At 40.2% G+C, this 15,487-nt stretch overlaps 1 protein-coding gene across 1 annotated transcript; it reads right to left on the bottom strand.

The window, feature by feature from the left end:
• Nucleotides 1-902: 902 nt before the first annotated feature.
• Nucleotides 903-15,468, bottom strand: RAB2B (RAB2B, member RAS oncogene family). Its single transcript, XM_057724968.1, has 8 exons — nucleotides 15,113-15,468; nucleotides 14,817-14,888; nucleotides 11,621-11,688; nucleotides 8,197-8,279; nucleotides 7,887-7,979; nucleotides 3,981-4,092; nucleotides 3,328-3,396; nucleotides 903-2,561 (listed from the first exon to the last, which is right to left on the bottom strand). The coding sequence occupies exons 1-8, from the start codon at nucleotides 15,156-15,158 to the stop codon at nucleotides 2,454-2,456; spliced, it is 651 nt and encodes a 216-aa protein (XP_057580951.1). The 5' UTR covers nucleotides 15,159-15,468; the 3' UTR covers nucleotides 903-2,453.
• Nucleotides 15,469-15,487: the final 19 nt, after the last annotated feature.

The following is a 15,487-nucleotide window of genomic DNA, read 5'->3' as shown; positions in this document are numbered from 1 at the left end:
TAAATGTATATACAGATGTGATCTTAACAGTTTCTAGAATGAGAACCTATTATCCTTCTGCTTATTTGGTACAAAAGAAATATACTATCAAAAGAACCCGTTCATAGGCATTACAGAAAGGAGAATGGGTGTGCCTGCTGTCTGCAATGTTCCATAAATAGTAATGATTTAGACTGTTATAAATAGTATGATTTCCAATGGTCCTGGCCTTCAAAAACCAACCAACACCCATATTATCTTATAACTACTATTCTTCATGTGGGGGTGGGAGATCCACTTTCTATAATTCTTCATGACCATTTCATTCAGAACATCAGCAGTGATCAACACAGGTCATGAATTTGCCCAGATACTTCTGTTTCTCATGCTTCCCTTAAAATTGGTAAAATACCTGAGTATAGAAGGTTATGAGTGGGTTGGATAAAATAATTGGATGTGGGATTTGGATCAAAAAGATATACTCCAAAATATCAAAATGGTATCCTTTAATGACTCTGAAAGCAGCAGCTCTAGGCAGCATGCTCTCTCTGATCAATGCTCTGATTCATCCCAATCACTAAAGCTTTTCTGGTTGGTAAAGGAAAACTCCTGTACAGAAACTATGAAGTTATATTTAGTTTTGTCCCTGGTGTGAGGGGGTAGGCCAAATTCAACAGCTTCAATTCTTTTGGGAATGAGGTAGGGTTTCTCAAAACCAAAACCAAACCAAATGATAATCAAAGCAATACTCTAAATGCCTTCCAACTTCCTGTGGTGCAGTGTTAACTAATACTACTACTCCTGGGGGCAGAATCCAGCATAAAATGAATGTATCTCAAGGAGGCTTCTTCCAATACCTTTGATACAGTTCCTAGAAGGAGAGTATCTATGTTTGGGATACAATCAGAAATGACACATGAAATGTCAGCAGCTTGGATACATGCATATATTTAATAATGAAATAATTCATCAACAACAACAACAACAAAAGAAATTCACGAGACCTCAGTGCTGTGGAAGAGAATGGGACATCAAGGCAAAATGATATAGCAACTGACCCAGACGGCTGCATGATGAGTGAAGCAAAGGCAAACTTGACCAGGATAGTATTATATGCTCTTGAAAAGGGGAATGGCTGGAGAAGTATCCACCCATTTGACTGCTTAGAAGCAGGCAGCCTTAGTGTATGCCGCATGGAATGGAGGTGAAGAGCCAAGGAAGAGAGAGAGAGGAGGTGGGGGAGAGCAATATAGAATACAGGGTAAGCAGATGGAAGAGAGTGAGATAGAATTACAAAGAGATGACTCTAAGGCCTTTTGTTTCCTCTGCAGCCTAAAATAAACCTGTTCCAAGTCTTTAAGTATGTCAGTTAAATTCAGTGATCACATGAGTAGCACTAGGCACTGTGAAGGAATGGTTGCGGAAGTGGTTTACAAAAGTAAAAAGATAACATGGTTCCTACTCTCAAGGAGCTTACAACCTATATGGGGAGACAGGTTCCACACACAAAGCTACTATAAAACATATTTACAAAGTAGCAAATACAAATAAATATAAATATGAATAAACATATGAAAGCTAAAAGGTACTATGTCAATAATTGTTCAGAAATCCCTATGTTAGTCAAAGAAGGCTTTCTGAAGGAAAAAAATGTGGACTTTGTAAGTTAGTGGAGAGTAGGGCATGTGCAAAGGCATAGGAGTGGAAGCAAATATGTCCAGTAAGCAGATTAGCTTGATTAGAGTAGAAAGTCTAAACAGGTCTCCTTAAGAAATGAGTGTGATGAAAGAGTAGGAGTCTATCCGGTGAAAGACACCGACTTACCAATGTTAGGTCTGGTCCCTAAAACAAAGCAAACAGGGAATGATGTTTTCTCTAAGTAATGACAGTAAGTGGCTACTGGTCCAGGGGCAACGTCACTGCTCTCAAAAGTTTTGTAGTTACTCTGAGACAGAGAAACTAGCAGTGGGATGGTGGAGAAGTATTCAGCATCTTTGAGCAGTTCAAGTAGAAGGAACTGCCTTCTGCCGCAATTCTTATGAAGTGGCAAGTGAAAAAACTCAATGAAATTCCTAGACTGAGGATCCATGGTCCAAAGGTCAGCCAGATCCCAGTAATCTTAAGTGCTCAAGCAGAATGTCCTAGACCTTTGTTACTAATTCTTGGTGAGGAGTAGATTATGTATGCTTATAAAAGAATTTATTTTGGAACTACCATGACAATCAGCTTTGTTCCTAAAATTTTAGAAATTAAAATAGGAGGATGAGAAGAGCCCTAATCTATAGGGAATGCTCACGTCCCTGAAGAAGGACAGGTCAATAAGGGCCCAAATTCTCCCCCAGTCTTTAAGTGGAAAGGCAAAACATCACACCTTGAAAAGAGGCTTTTCTCAGCCAAAGCAAGTAAGACCTCTTTCTTTAAGCCTATTGATCTGAAGCTGTTCCAGGAAGGTAAAAAGAGTCCAGGCCAGATGTTCAGCAGCAGCCAGAGTCAGACCCCATGTCACGAGAGCTCCGCTGGGAGGCACTGGGTCCCACTGATGTTGAAATACACTGCTGGGGGCCAATCTTGATGCCATTTGCCTGTAAAGAAAACAGGCAATCGTTCCCACCTCAGTGCAAAAGTAAGTAGGAGAAAGGAGATGCATAGAAGGAGAAATCATTAATCACATTTTCTAGAAGCAGATATGGCCTTGGCAGGTAACCATGAGCCCTAGCCAGACTGCTGTGGAACAATAATCTGTGACTGTGAACATGAGATGATCAGCTGTGGTATTATAGATCCCTAGAAGTGGCTTTTGTGCCCATTTTTAAACTGACTGTTGTACTTAAGTTTCATAGCTATGCGCAGAATCAGGATGTAATTAGGTAAGAGTAGGAGGAGGTAAAAGAGAAGTGGCAGCATATGAGCATATAATTCTTTTTTTTGTTTTGCCCCCAAATTTGCTTTATAGAAATGGCCGTGCTGAGCAATTAACAACCACACCTCCCCCATGCTCTGGAACAGTAAAAAACTAAGATTGGGAAGAAAATCTGCCATAATGTATAAACTGAAGTTGGGAAGAAAATCTCCCATAAGATAAAAACTGAGGTTGGGAAGAAAATCTCCCATAATGTATTAATGAATCTCACCAATTAATAATCTCTTTAATCATTCTGTCTCAGACTTGAGAAAAAATAGAAAAAGATGACAGGTTTCTGTGTACCTACATTAAAAAAAAATCAAGTATGAATTGGCATAGCTTCAAACAGTATCAGGTTAGACAGGCAGTGCTTACATTCTAGGGAGCTTCCTGTCCTGTTTAAGACAAAGCAGAGTTAATTGTCAGCACCCCCAATCCTATCTCACCTCATTGTGGACATCAAATAAACCCTGCTGGATCTTCCTATATATTTCTTTGGCTGTGTTAATGAAGGCCTAAAGGAGACATAAATCATAGTATTAGGCTCAAGTTTAGGTAGAAAAATTAAGAAAAGAGAATACAAATATTATTTCTATTTAGATTTAAGGTGAATTAGGAACCATTAGAAGAATGGAGTAAAAATACAGAAGGTCCCCCAGAGGCCCTGTAAAAGCCAATGAGAATAGTTTCAAAAAGAAAAAAGGATTCTATGGTATTTTGGTACTGACACAAGATGTACCTAGGGTTCCTAGGTTGGCACCCTCTGCAAATAAAACAAACGTGCTCTCTTCTCAGTTAGTTACTAAAGATACAGTCAATATCAGGCTTAGGAATGACTAAAGTAGAACCCATTAGTTCCTCCAACTAAAATGATTTACAAATAACAGTAGTGTCAATCCACACTTACCAATTAACGTTACCCAATATAAAAGTAAAGCCTTAGGAATCAAGGAAAATGAAATGGAACAATTTCCTTAAAGGGAGACATACAGTCACTATGACCATAAGACATCCCTTTCTTACCCATGTCTTACAGGGGAAGAGAATTCTGAATAAAAGGACAAATAATCTCTGAAGAGCTTTCCCTACTTTTTAGTACCTCTTCAACATTGCAGGCTGTTTTGGCTGAAGTTTCCATGAATATAAGTCCATGTTCCCGAGCAAAGGCCTCTCCCTCTTCTCTCTTCACGTCCCTACGGGACTCTAAGTCACTGCAAGAGATTAATTGGGGAGAAAATTAAAAAAGGATCCAAGTGAAAGAAGAAACTCTTGTTCTAAAAGAATCCCATAGCTGTTTCAACTGCCAGTTAATCCATTAAGAATGTAGATACTGCATGATGTTCCTTGTATAGGGTTACTGATTTCTGTAGTCTCTTGGAAAATATTCTTCAGATCAGATTCTTGACAGCTGCTGCACTGTTGAGGATAATACCTTACTCTTATTACAGAGAAAAAGGTTTATGAAAGGTTAGCCAAGCCCCATAGTTACTCAAGGTCTAGGCTCTATGCTTCTTTTTTGAATGAGATCCAGTTAAAGCAAAGGAAAGAAGAAAGGGAAATTCCAGTTATTGGAAAGTAGGAAAGTCATAGATGTCAAATCTCATAGTGATAAGTGTCTTCCTCTTTACTGGAATCAATCCACAAGAAGAGAGAGAGCCAGGAATAAGGAGAACACAGTTGTCTTAACTCTCACTAGTCTCATTATTAATGTGTATAATAAATAGCAGCCTGCCACCAGGGAAATGAAGGATTCAGAGAAAATGATATAGATAAAATTAGGTGATACTGAGGATATGAAGACAGAGCCAAGGACTGAGAAAGGATAAAGTGGCATGCAAAGACTTTATGAAAGACAGGATAAAACACTGCAGAATAAGGTAATGATGAACTGTCTGATTTTCATTTTTCAAACTGGGAATTTTCATTTGGGAGGATTCCAGTTTCTCACCATGAAAAAAAAAAAAAAACAAGGAGTAAAACCATTAGAGAACAATAAACCTGCAAAATGTATATTTATTATTCATCAGCTGTGTGAAGACCAGGGAAGAACTAACCCTAAATGGCAACAGTCCCGAATTTGTACTTCTAGCCCAGACACGCCTCTAAGCTCCAGATCAGTCCGTCCATTTGTCTGTTCTTCATTTCCACGCTGATGTGTAGGCACCTCAGACGTACATCAGAATGGAACATGATCCTTTCCTCGCAACCTGATTCTGTCCCAAGCTTCCACATCTCCATAAACGGCCCAAGCCCCAAACCAAGACATTATTAACACCTTTTCCTCCTTCATTCCAAACACCCAATCCACCCCAAAGACAGGTACTTCCAAAATGTACCTTAAAGATTTATTTATTTATGTATTTATTTATGTACTTATTTTTGGCTGCACTGGGTCTTCACTGCTGCACACGGGCTTTCTCTAGTTGTGGCAAGTGGGGGCTACTCTTTCTTTCCATGCACAGGCTTCTCATTGTGGTGGCTTCTCTTGTTGTGCAGCACGGGCTCTAGGCACGTGGGCTTCAGTAGTTGTGGCTTGTGGGCTCTAGAGCACAGGCTTAGTTGCTCCATGGCATGTGGGATCTTCCCGGCCCAGGGATCGAACCTGTGTCCCCTGCATTGGTAGGTGGATTCTTAACCACTGTTCCACCAGGAAAGTCCCCAAAATGTACCTTAAAATCATCCTTTTCTCTCTCTCTCCAGTGTCATCAACCTAGTCCAACCCACCACCCTCGCTTGGACTGCTGCAGCTGAGCTCCCCTCCAGGGTGATCTTTTAAAATCCAATCAAGCTACTTCTCTGCTTAAAACTCTTAAATGCTTCCTACTGTGTTCAAAATAAAATCCAAACTCCTCACTCAGGTCAGTAAATGCCATGAGATCTGGCCCCTGCCTTCTTTTCCAACCTCATCTTGCACCATTCCCCTTCAGTTTAGTCCAACCACACCAGGTTTCTTTCAACATTATAATTTTATTGAGCTTTTTCCCAGTTTAAGGCTTTTACACAGTCTGTTACCCCATTGATACCCTTTTAAAAAATCTTTGCCCACTCAACTCTTGCCCATCCTTCATATTCCAGCTTAAATTATAACTCTATATCAAAAATAAGTACCCTGGTACTCTTCTTTATAGTGCCCTTTTTTAGTCCCCCCCTTCACTGCATTTATCATGATTTGTAATCATACAGATCATTTTGTATTTAATATCTATGTCCCCATTGACTGTAAGCTCCATGGGAACAGGGGCAGGATTTTGTTTTCACCTTGCACACTCAGGGTCTGGCACAATGTCTAGGACATGCAGGTTTTCCATCAATTGGTTGAACCAGTAAATGAGCACAATTAGTCTGTGGCCACAGTTCTCAAATGGTGCACCTTAGGCACTCTTACAAACTCACAGGGTGCCACAGGTTACTTTAAATATTCAAGGGAAACACAGTAACATTTAACATCAGAACACCACATAAATTACGAGCTTAATATAATTGGCAGTGTCAACATCAGATCATAAGAGATTCCATTCAACATTTGCACATCTTTGTAAAGCGGAGTTTTTGGCAGTTGCTGTGACAAAAAGCAAACACTGCACAAAAATTAATCTGGAACAGAAAGGAGAGTGGCAGTGTGCAATATTGATTCCAAGGTTTGAGAAGCTGTGCTGTCATTAGCAAGTAATTATGGCTATTTAAGAATGAAATAAGGGGCTTCCCTGGTGGCACAGTGGTTAGGAATCCACCTGCCAATGCAGGAGACATGGGTTCCATCCCTGAGCCGGGAAGATCCCATATGCCGTGGAGCAACTAAGCCCGTGCACCACAACTACTAAGCCTGTGCTCTAGAGCCCGAGAACCACAACTAATGAGCCCATGTGCCGCAATTACTGAAGCCCATGCACCTACAGCCCGTGTTCCACAAGAGAAACCACTGCACTGAGAAGCCCATGCACCACAACGACGAGTAGCCCCTGCTCTCCACAACTAGAGAAAGCCCACGCACAGCAACGAAGACCCAATGCAGCCAATAAATAAATTAATTAATTTTTTAAAAAAGAACGAAATAAAAAATTCTTTTTATGTTTTTCATTTTTCAAACAGTTAGTTGTTATAACAAAAATACTTATGTTGTTTAGACCTAACTGTTTAATAACAAAACTATTAAGTGTATCTTTTGGTCTATGGGTGCCTTACAAAATTTATTGAGAATAACAAGTGTTGGTGAGGATGTGGAGAAACTGGAACCCTTGTGCATTGCTGGTAGTAATGTTAAATGGTGCAGCCACTATGAAAAACAGTACAGTGGTACCTCAAAAAATTAAACATAGAGTTTCCATAAGATCCAGCAATTCCACTTCTGGGTATATACCCTAAAGAATTGAAAGCAGGGACCCAAACAGATATCTGTTCACCCATGTTGACGAGCAGCATTATTCACAATAGCCAAAAGGTAGAAGCAACTCAAGTGTACATCAACGGATGAATAAACAAAATGTGGTGAATACATACAATAGATTACTATCCAGCCTTAAAAGGGAAGGAAATTCTGACACATGCTACAATACGGTTAAACCTTGAGGACGTTATGCTAAAGGAAATAAGCCAGTAATAAAAGGACAAATATTGTATGATTCCACTTACATGTGGTGCCAAGAGTAGTCAGCTTCATAGAGACAGAAAGTAGAATGGTCACTGCTAGGGGCTGGTGGGATGGGGAATGTGGAGTTAGTGTCCATGGGAACAGAGTTTCAGTCAGGGAAGATGAAAAAGTTCTGGAGATGAAGGGTGGTGATGATTGCAGAACAATGTAAATACATTTAATGCCACAAAACTGTATGCTAAAGGTGGTTAAAATGTTAAATTTTATGTTATGTATATTTTACCATAATAATCTTTTGTTTTTAACTGAGACACGAAATGTACCTAAGCTAAAAAAGTTTGGGGCCCAAATGATTCAATGTCCATAGAGTAGCTCGATGACTCCTGGTACTTATTATTTATAGAAACAAAATTTTACCTCTTATTCCCAATCAGCATGATAACCATGTTGGAGCTAGAGTGCTGCCGGGCATCCTCTAGCCATGAAGTCAGGTGGTTGAAGGTTTCACGCCTACAGCAGAAAAGTTTAGAAAGTGGGTCAGAGGCCTATTTCAAAATGCCAAACCAATTCCAAATGCATGGGAAAAGGGGGAAAGTCATATGTGCAAAGAAAAATATTAGAGAGGCCATTCCTCTTTAGCATTCTAACTAGATTCATTAGATAAAAAAGAAAAAGATTTTGAGAACAGAGGAAAGAATCTCCCTCTCACCCACCAGATCTGACTCACCTTGTAATGTCATACACCAGCAGTGCTCCGGCTGCTCCCCTGTAGTAGGAACGGGTGATAGAACGGAAGGATTCTTGCCCAGCCTTTTCCATCAACATGACAACAATAAAAAATCCCAACAAAACCAAGTTATTTCCAGAGAAATTACTTGATCACATGCTACTCTAATACAAAGGAGTTAATTTTACAAAAGAACTTCCATTAAGAAAAGAGAATTAGGGAAAAGGAAACCTAACTGCCCAGGGAGAAGTCCAAGTGCAAAAGCAATATTTTTCAGTGGGAGTGCAATTGATATTTTGGGTGGGTCAATTCTTCCTGTGAGACTGTTCATCAAATTGCTGAATGTTTAGCATCCCTGGCTTCCTGTCACAATGCTAGTAGTACCCCACAGTGTGACAATCAAAGACATTCCCGTACATTTCCCAATATCCCCTAGGAGGGAACTAGAAATAGAACTAGAAACTCAGAGTATTTTCAATCCCATACGATGCTGAACATATCACATTAACCTTTATTTTCTGTTTCTATTCCTTTATCTGTAAAAAGGAAAATTATCTAAGAATGCCGATGCCCTGCCTAATGGAAGTTTCATTTTGATGGATCAATGTAGCAAATTAGACACAAAGCACTTAAACTGGGTATAAGCTGATTGACTTTCAGTGTTCCATTAATAAAGGCAGGACTACCAAGATGTCCCTTGCCAGGATCTTGTCATGGCAAACGGGAAGAACAAATAGGGGAAAAGCCCAGGGCCCGGAACAGAGTTTTCCGTAAAAAAATCCAATGGTTTTATACTCTAATCTCATTTCTGATTGGGGCAAAAATATTAAGTTTTATTTATAACTGAGCAATTTATTAATGCCCCCATATAGTGGATACTTTTGCTTTCTTGATGGAAGAGGTTTTTGGTTTTGGGGGGTTTTTCATTAAAGGAAGCAAAATGATCTAAATATGAATACCCTAGTACTCAGGCGCTGAATCTATCCTATTGGAAAAGTTCTCACATTCTTGAAATTGTTTATCCTCATATCCCTATATAAAGGTTAGGAAGGAAGACTATTGTTCATAATTTAAAGACAGGAAAACTAAGAGGTAGACACAGGAAAATAAGTAGTTTTTTCATAGTATAATAACAATAACAGTGATGATACTAATAATGTCACAAATGGGAAAAATTAAGCTCAAAGCCCAGTTCAGTAACTGGCCAAAAGTTATAAACCCTATAAATGCTGGAACCATAATTTAAACTTAGGAGCTTAGTACTTTATAGCACAAAAGTTTGTTTTTTCAGACATTATGTCATATAATCTAAACCCAGGTTTGAAGGAAGGTGAGAAAAGCATTCCAGTACACTAATTCTAAGGTTACTTTTGCAACAATACAAGAATCTCTTACTATAAAAAATATACAGGCCTTCCCTGGTGGCACAGTGGTTAAGAATCTGCCTGCCAATGCAGGCGACACGAGTTCGAGCCCCAGGCCAGGAAGCTCCCACATGTTGAGGAGCAACTAAGCCTGTGTGCCAAAACTACTCAGCCTGAGCTCTACAGCCCTCGAGCCATAACTATTGAGCCCACGCACCACAACTACTGAAGCCCTCGAGCCTAGAGCCCATGCTCCGCAACAAGAGAAGACACCGCAGTAAGAAGCCTGTGCACTGCAATGAAGAGTAGCCCCGATAAAGAAGATGTGGCATATATATACAATGGAATATTACTCAGCTATAAAAAGGGATGAGATGGAGCTATACATAATGAGGTGGATAGAACTACAATCTGTCATACAGAGTGAAGTAAGTCAGAAAGAGAAGGACAAATATTGTATGCTAACTCACATATACGGAATCTAAAAATGGTACTGATGAACTCAGTGACAAGAACAAGGACGCAGATACAGAGAATGGACTGGAGAACTCGAGGTATGGGAGGGGGCGGGGGGTGAAGGGGAAGCTGAGACGAAGCGAGAGAGTAGCACAGACGTATATATAGTACCAACTGTTAAATAGATAGTCAGTGGGAAGTTGTTGTATAACAAAGGGAGTCCAACTCGAGGATGGAAGATGCCTTAGAGGACTGGGGTGGGGAGGGTGGGGGGGACTCGAGGGGGGGGGAGTCGAGGGAGGGAGGGAATACGGGGATATGTGTATAAAAACAGATGATTGAACTTGGTGTACCCCCAAAAAAATAATAAAAAAATAATAAAAAAAATAAAAGAAAAAAAAAAGAAAAAAAAAAAAAGAGTAGCCCCTGCTCGCTGCAACCACATAAAGCCCTCATGCAGCAATGAAGACCCAATGCAGCCAATAAATAAAAAATAGAATAAATAAATAAAATTTTAAAAAAATCTTACAAACGTTTTAATGAGTTGCATACCTATTAGAACACCAAAATCCAAAAAGAATTCTAAAGAACTTTGTTGGTAATATTAACAATACTTCAAGATTTAAAATATACTTTTTCCCTCCAAGAGCTCACTTAACTTTTACTTATCCCCTAATGGTTTTACATCTTAAATTATTTGATTCCTGTTTTGCTTTTACTTTACTTTTTCTCCTCTTCTGCTACGGCTGAAAGCCCGCTCCTTCCTTGTGGCCCTCTAGGAACTAAACGGGAAAGTCTAAGGGAGGCCTGTGTGATGGTTGAATCATATGGCAGCATTTAATTTTAGCCGATGAAAATACTTCCAGTGGGCCATCAGAAATGCTCTTTAAAATCAAATCACTTTACTTCTTAATCTCAATCCAGTTCCTGAACCAAAGTTTGTGAGCCAATAAGCTAGAAAGAGTGAGCAGCAGTTCAATTTGCGTTGGTCTCCATCAGTCTGAGATATCTTTGTCCATCCCCAGTAAAAAAAAAAAAAAAACAAAACACAAAAAACCTGAAGCAGAAAAGAATTAAGATGGAAATAAAAAGAAATAACAGCTTTCTAATTTCCCCCAAATGGAAGCATCAGATTATATACAGTTTCAAAATATATAAAGTATCCATTCCTACCAAGTCAGATAGACTCATTTCCTAAGAATCAAAATGCACTCCAAAGTAAAATACAAATGAATTTGGGATTTATTTTTGGTTTTTTTGGCCGTGCCATGTGGTCTGTGGGATCTTGGTTCTCCGACCTGGGTCCTTGCAGTGAAAGTGCAAAGTCCTAACCACTGGACCACCAGGGAATTCTCGAATTTGGGATTATTTAATCAATATTTTTACTAGAGCAACCTCATATATTACATAGGTAATTTAAAACAAAAAGATATGGCATTCAGAATTTGTAAGTATAACAGATGGAAGTGAAAGCTTCCCTATCTCTTTGATTTCACTCTTCTCCTACTCTGACCTCCACCATTAGCCCCATTGTTATAGCCCTTTGCCCTTGCATCAGCCTTCACTGTTATATTTGGGACTAAAGTATTTTTGTTTTCTCTCACCGTATCCCAGATTTGCAGTTTGATTTGTTTTCCATCAATGTTGACCATACGGGCCCCAAACTCCACACCTGTCAGTGAAAACCGAGAAAAAGAATGAGATTCTCATGAACAACAGCCATGATGAACAAGAGGTTCATGCTTTCCCTAAATGTGCTAAAGACTCACCCTCTGTCTGCACTTAGTGCCACTAAGCCCATTGTGGCTACCTATCTGCTCCAATTAATTTTGTGCTCCCTGAAGTTTTATTTATCTTCTAGAATTAAAAACTGTTCTAGGTGATAACGACCTCGGGAATATAACCAAAAAGCAGACATGGGGATAAAACTAACAAATCAAACAGAAAATGTGAATACATTTTTAGCATTATTATTTAATGCTTAAATTTTATTAGGTAATCTTTAATTTTGTAACTTTTTTTTCAAAGCATGTTTTTTGTTTTTTAATTTAATTAATTAATTAATTTACTTATATTTATTGGCTGCCTTGGATCTTCGTTGCTGCAAGCAGGCTTTCTCTAGTTGTAGAGAGCGGAGGCTACTCTTCATCGCAGTGTGCAGGCTTCTTATTGCAGTGTCTTTTCTTGTTGCAGAGCACGGGCTCTACGCGTGAGGGCCTCAGTAGTTGTGGCTGGCAGGTTCTAGAGTGCAGGCTCAGTTATTGCGGCACACGGGCTTAGTTGCTCTGCGGCACGTGGGATCTTCCTGGCCCAGGGCTCGAACCCATGTCCCCTGCATTGGCAGGCAGATTCTTAACTACTGTGTAACCAGGGAAACCTTAATTTTGTAACTTTTTAAAAACTTCCAAAAATTTTGAAAATAATTCCTAGTATTTTCTAAAAGTCAGTCTCTAGTCCTCTATATGAAACAATTTCTTTTTTGTAATTCTAGAATTTTTGTTTTAGAAAAGCATCTATCTAAAAAATACATTCTCAAGAATGAATCATTTTAAATCTCCAATAATTCCCAGAGTTCATCGGAAAACAGCCTTCCTCCTAGGAGTTTGGAAACAGATAGTCTGAATAAAGGTTTCGGTTCACCTGGCATTCAACTTTTTTCAAATTAGTGTCAGAACAAAACTTAAAAATCAAAGATCACTTCCATTAAAAATACTTGATAAGTCAAATAATTTGTCCTATTTTCTTTTTTTTAATAAATTTATTTTTTATTTATTTTTTATTGGCTGTATTGGGTCTTCATTGCTGTGCGCAGGCTTTCTCTAGTTGTGGAGAACGGGGACCACTCTCTTCGTTGCGGTGCGAGGCTTCTCATTGCAGTGGCTTCTCTTGTTTTGGAGCATAGGTTTTAGGTGCATGGGCTTCAGTAGCTGTGGCACTCAGGCTCAACAGTTGTGGCTTGCAGGCTCTGGAGCGCAGGCTCAGTAGTTATGGTGCATGGGGTTAGTTGCTCTGTGGCAGGATCTTCCCGGACCAGGGCTCAAACCCGTGTCCCCTGCATCGGCAGGCGGATTCTTAACCACTGTGCCACCAGGAAAGTCCCCTATTTTCTATTTTTAGACAGTACTTTACTCCAGGAATTCTGATTTGCAAGTAAGAAAGAGCACTAATCTAGCTTCTGCTATTCAGTGGCCCCAGGCATAATATATCCAGGATCTCAACTCTAAAGTTCTACAGCCAATAAGATAGATTAAAAAAATTGTTTCTTACTACTCTAGACTGCTTCATCAAAAATAGTGATAGTTACTGGAAAAAAATTCATTAATTTTGTTTTCTTTTTGGACAAGAGGAATGGAATTTCAATGGGAAAGAATTAAAAAATAAAACTTCTGTCCCTGTTTATGCAACTTCCTCTAGTTATGCAGAAACCCTCATATTTTGCACATATTTTCTATCTAATTTCCTTGTTTATCTTGGTACAGAAGACTGAATTCAGAAAGAAACAAAACCTATATTGGACTCTGGGGAAAACTTGATCACTTCATTCCTCTGCTTTGAAACTTGTTATTTGCTCCTGACCTTCAAGTGTTTCAAAACTTCATCCCTAGTATATTCTCTAGCCTTATTTCATCCCACTCTCCACTTTAAATTCCATGCTCCAGCCATATTAAACTACTTTCAGTTTTCCAAATGTAGCCTGATTTCTGTCATTCCTGCACATGTTATTCCTTCTTGCCCTGATCACTTTTCCCTCATCTCTACAACCCCTCTGCCTGGCCAACTCTGGCGCATTCTTCCATTTTCAGCCTTTCCTGATAGAGGTGGCAGCCTCTTCTCCCTTTTGCAATAGGAATTTCCTTGTCATTATCTGCCCCCAGCCCCACCTCCTACATTGGAGCTTTCAATGCAGGCACAATATGTTTGCCTTGTTAAGCACTGTATCACTAGCACCTAGCACAGTGTGGTTGTTCACTTAATATTCATCTGCAAAAATATTTTCCTGTTGATACTATCCTCTAAACCCTTTTCTAACTTCATTAGGTATTTGGCTCTGAGTAAGTCCTTTGGTATAAGTAGTCGCTTCAGACTTCCATAAGGTGGGACTTGGAAGTGGCAATTAGGGATTTTATTCTGAAACTGCATCTGCATGGCAAGAAGGCTAGTTTTACCTACATATTCTCCATTTGGGCTGGAGTTATGAGGATTATGGGGAAGGGGCTGTTAAATCCCTAGCAGGCCATGCCTTATCACAAATGTGTGGAAGATGTTCATACTCTCCAGGATCACCAAGTGTGTCTTTGAAACTCTATCATACTCTTTCTTTAAAACAAAAGTTATAAGTTTCATGTACTTTTTAATTCTAAGCCTGGGATGGCTCTTCAACTTGCTTCCTTCTCTCCAACACACACACACAAAATCTATATAGTAGTGATTACTTTGAAAAACACAAGTGAGGATTGTACTAATTTACCGCAAAGCAAGGTGAGTTTTTGAGTAAGTAGTTGTGTTTTCATGGGATTTTCCATAAACATACAAGTTGCATTTGGAAAAAAAAACCCCACGGCAACCAATCTATACCTCGTGGTCATCTCTATATCTAAAGTTATTTTTCAATTACTTACTGACCATTACACTACTCCCTATTTATCAGCATTTGATTAGTCACTCTTCACTTAACATAACTTTAGACTAGTTCAGGAACAGCGAGAGGTAACTTTTTCCTTCCAACACTAAAGGCTGCTAACTTTCCCCTTTAGCTAGTCAGATTTCATAACCTATTCTAGGACAGGTATATGCACATACCTATTGTGAGGTCGTGGACAGGCTGGAACCGCTTGTCTGTAAACTGCAGGAGGAGACATGACTTCCCTACACCTGAAAGAAGAGGACGCGCGTTCTAAGAGTTACGGCGCCCAGGAACACTCCAGTGTCGGGGCGCCTCGGACTGGGGAAGGGGAGCCCCGAGCCCCGCCCCCGGCCGCCCGCCCCGCCCCCGCTTCACTTAATCGCCCAGCCCACTGAATGAGCCCCGCCCCCACGACCCGATTTGGGTGCTTCGGATCCCCGCCCCGGCTTGAGGGCTGTCGCCCGCGGGTTACCTGTGTCCCCGATGATGATGTACTTGAAGAGATAAGCATAAGTCATGGTCCCGTTTCCTCTGGATTCCGGGTCCGCCCGACTTCTACAGCCACTTACCTCCGGCCTCTCTAGCCACTTTATCAATCAACCTCCGGCCCCTCTAGCCCAGATCACGTCTCTATTGCTCTCCCTCGGAATCCCCTTTCTGTCGGAGCGACGGTAACACCCAGATACCACCTCCAGGGACGCCTCTAACACTCCTATATGCCATTATCCCACCAAGCTCCAGGGGGCGATAGCTAGCCTTTCAGTCCGCTCGGCCTTCCCGGGCCTGACTCGCAAGGGCGCTCCTTCCAATCAGCAGAGAGCGACGCACGTCTTTGCGGAAGTGACGG

The sequence above is a fragment of the Hippopotamus amphibius genome, chromosome 2 (assembly GCF_030028045.1).
Source record: "Hippopotamus amphibius kiboko isolate mHipAmp2 chromosome 2, mHipAmp2.hap2, whole genome shotgun sequence".
NCBI lineage: Eukaryota > Metazoa > Chordata > Mammalia > Artiodactyla > Hippopotamidae > Hippopotamus > Hippopotamus amphibius.
Note: the sequence above shows the minus strand (reverse complement) of the source record. Positions and strands in the feature narration are given on the sequence as shown.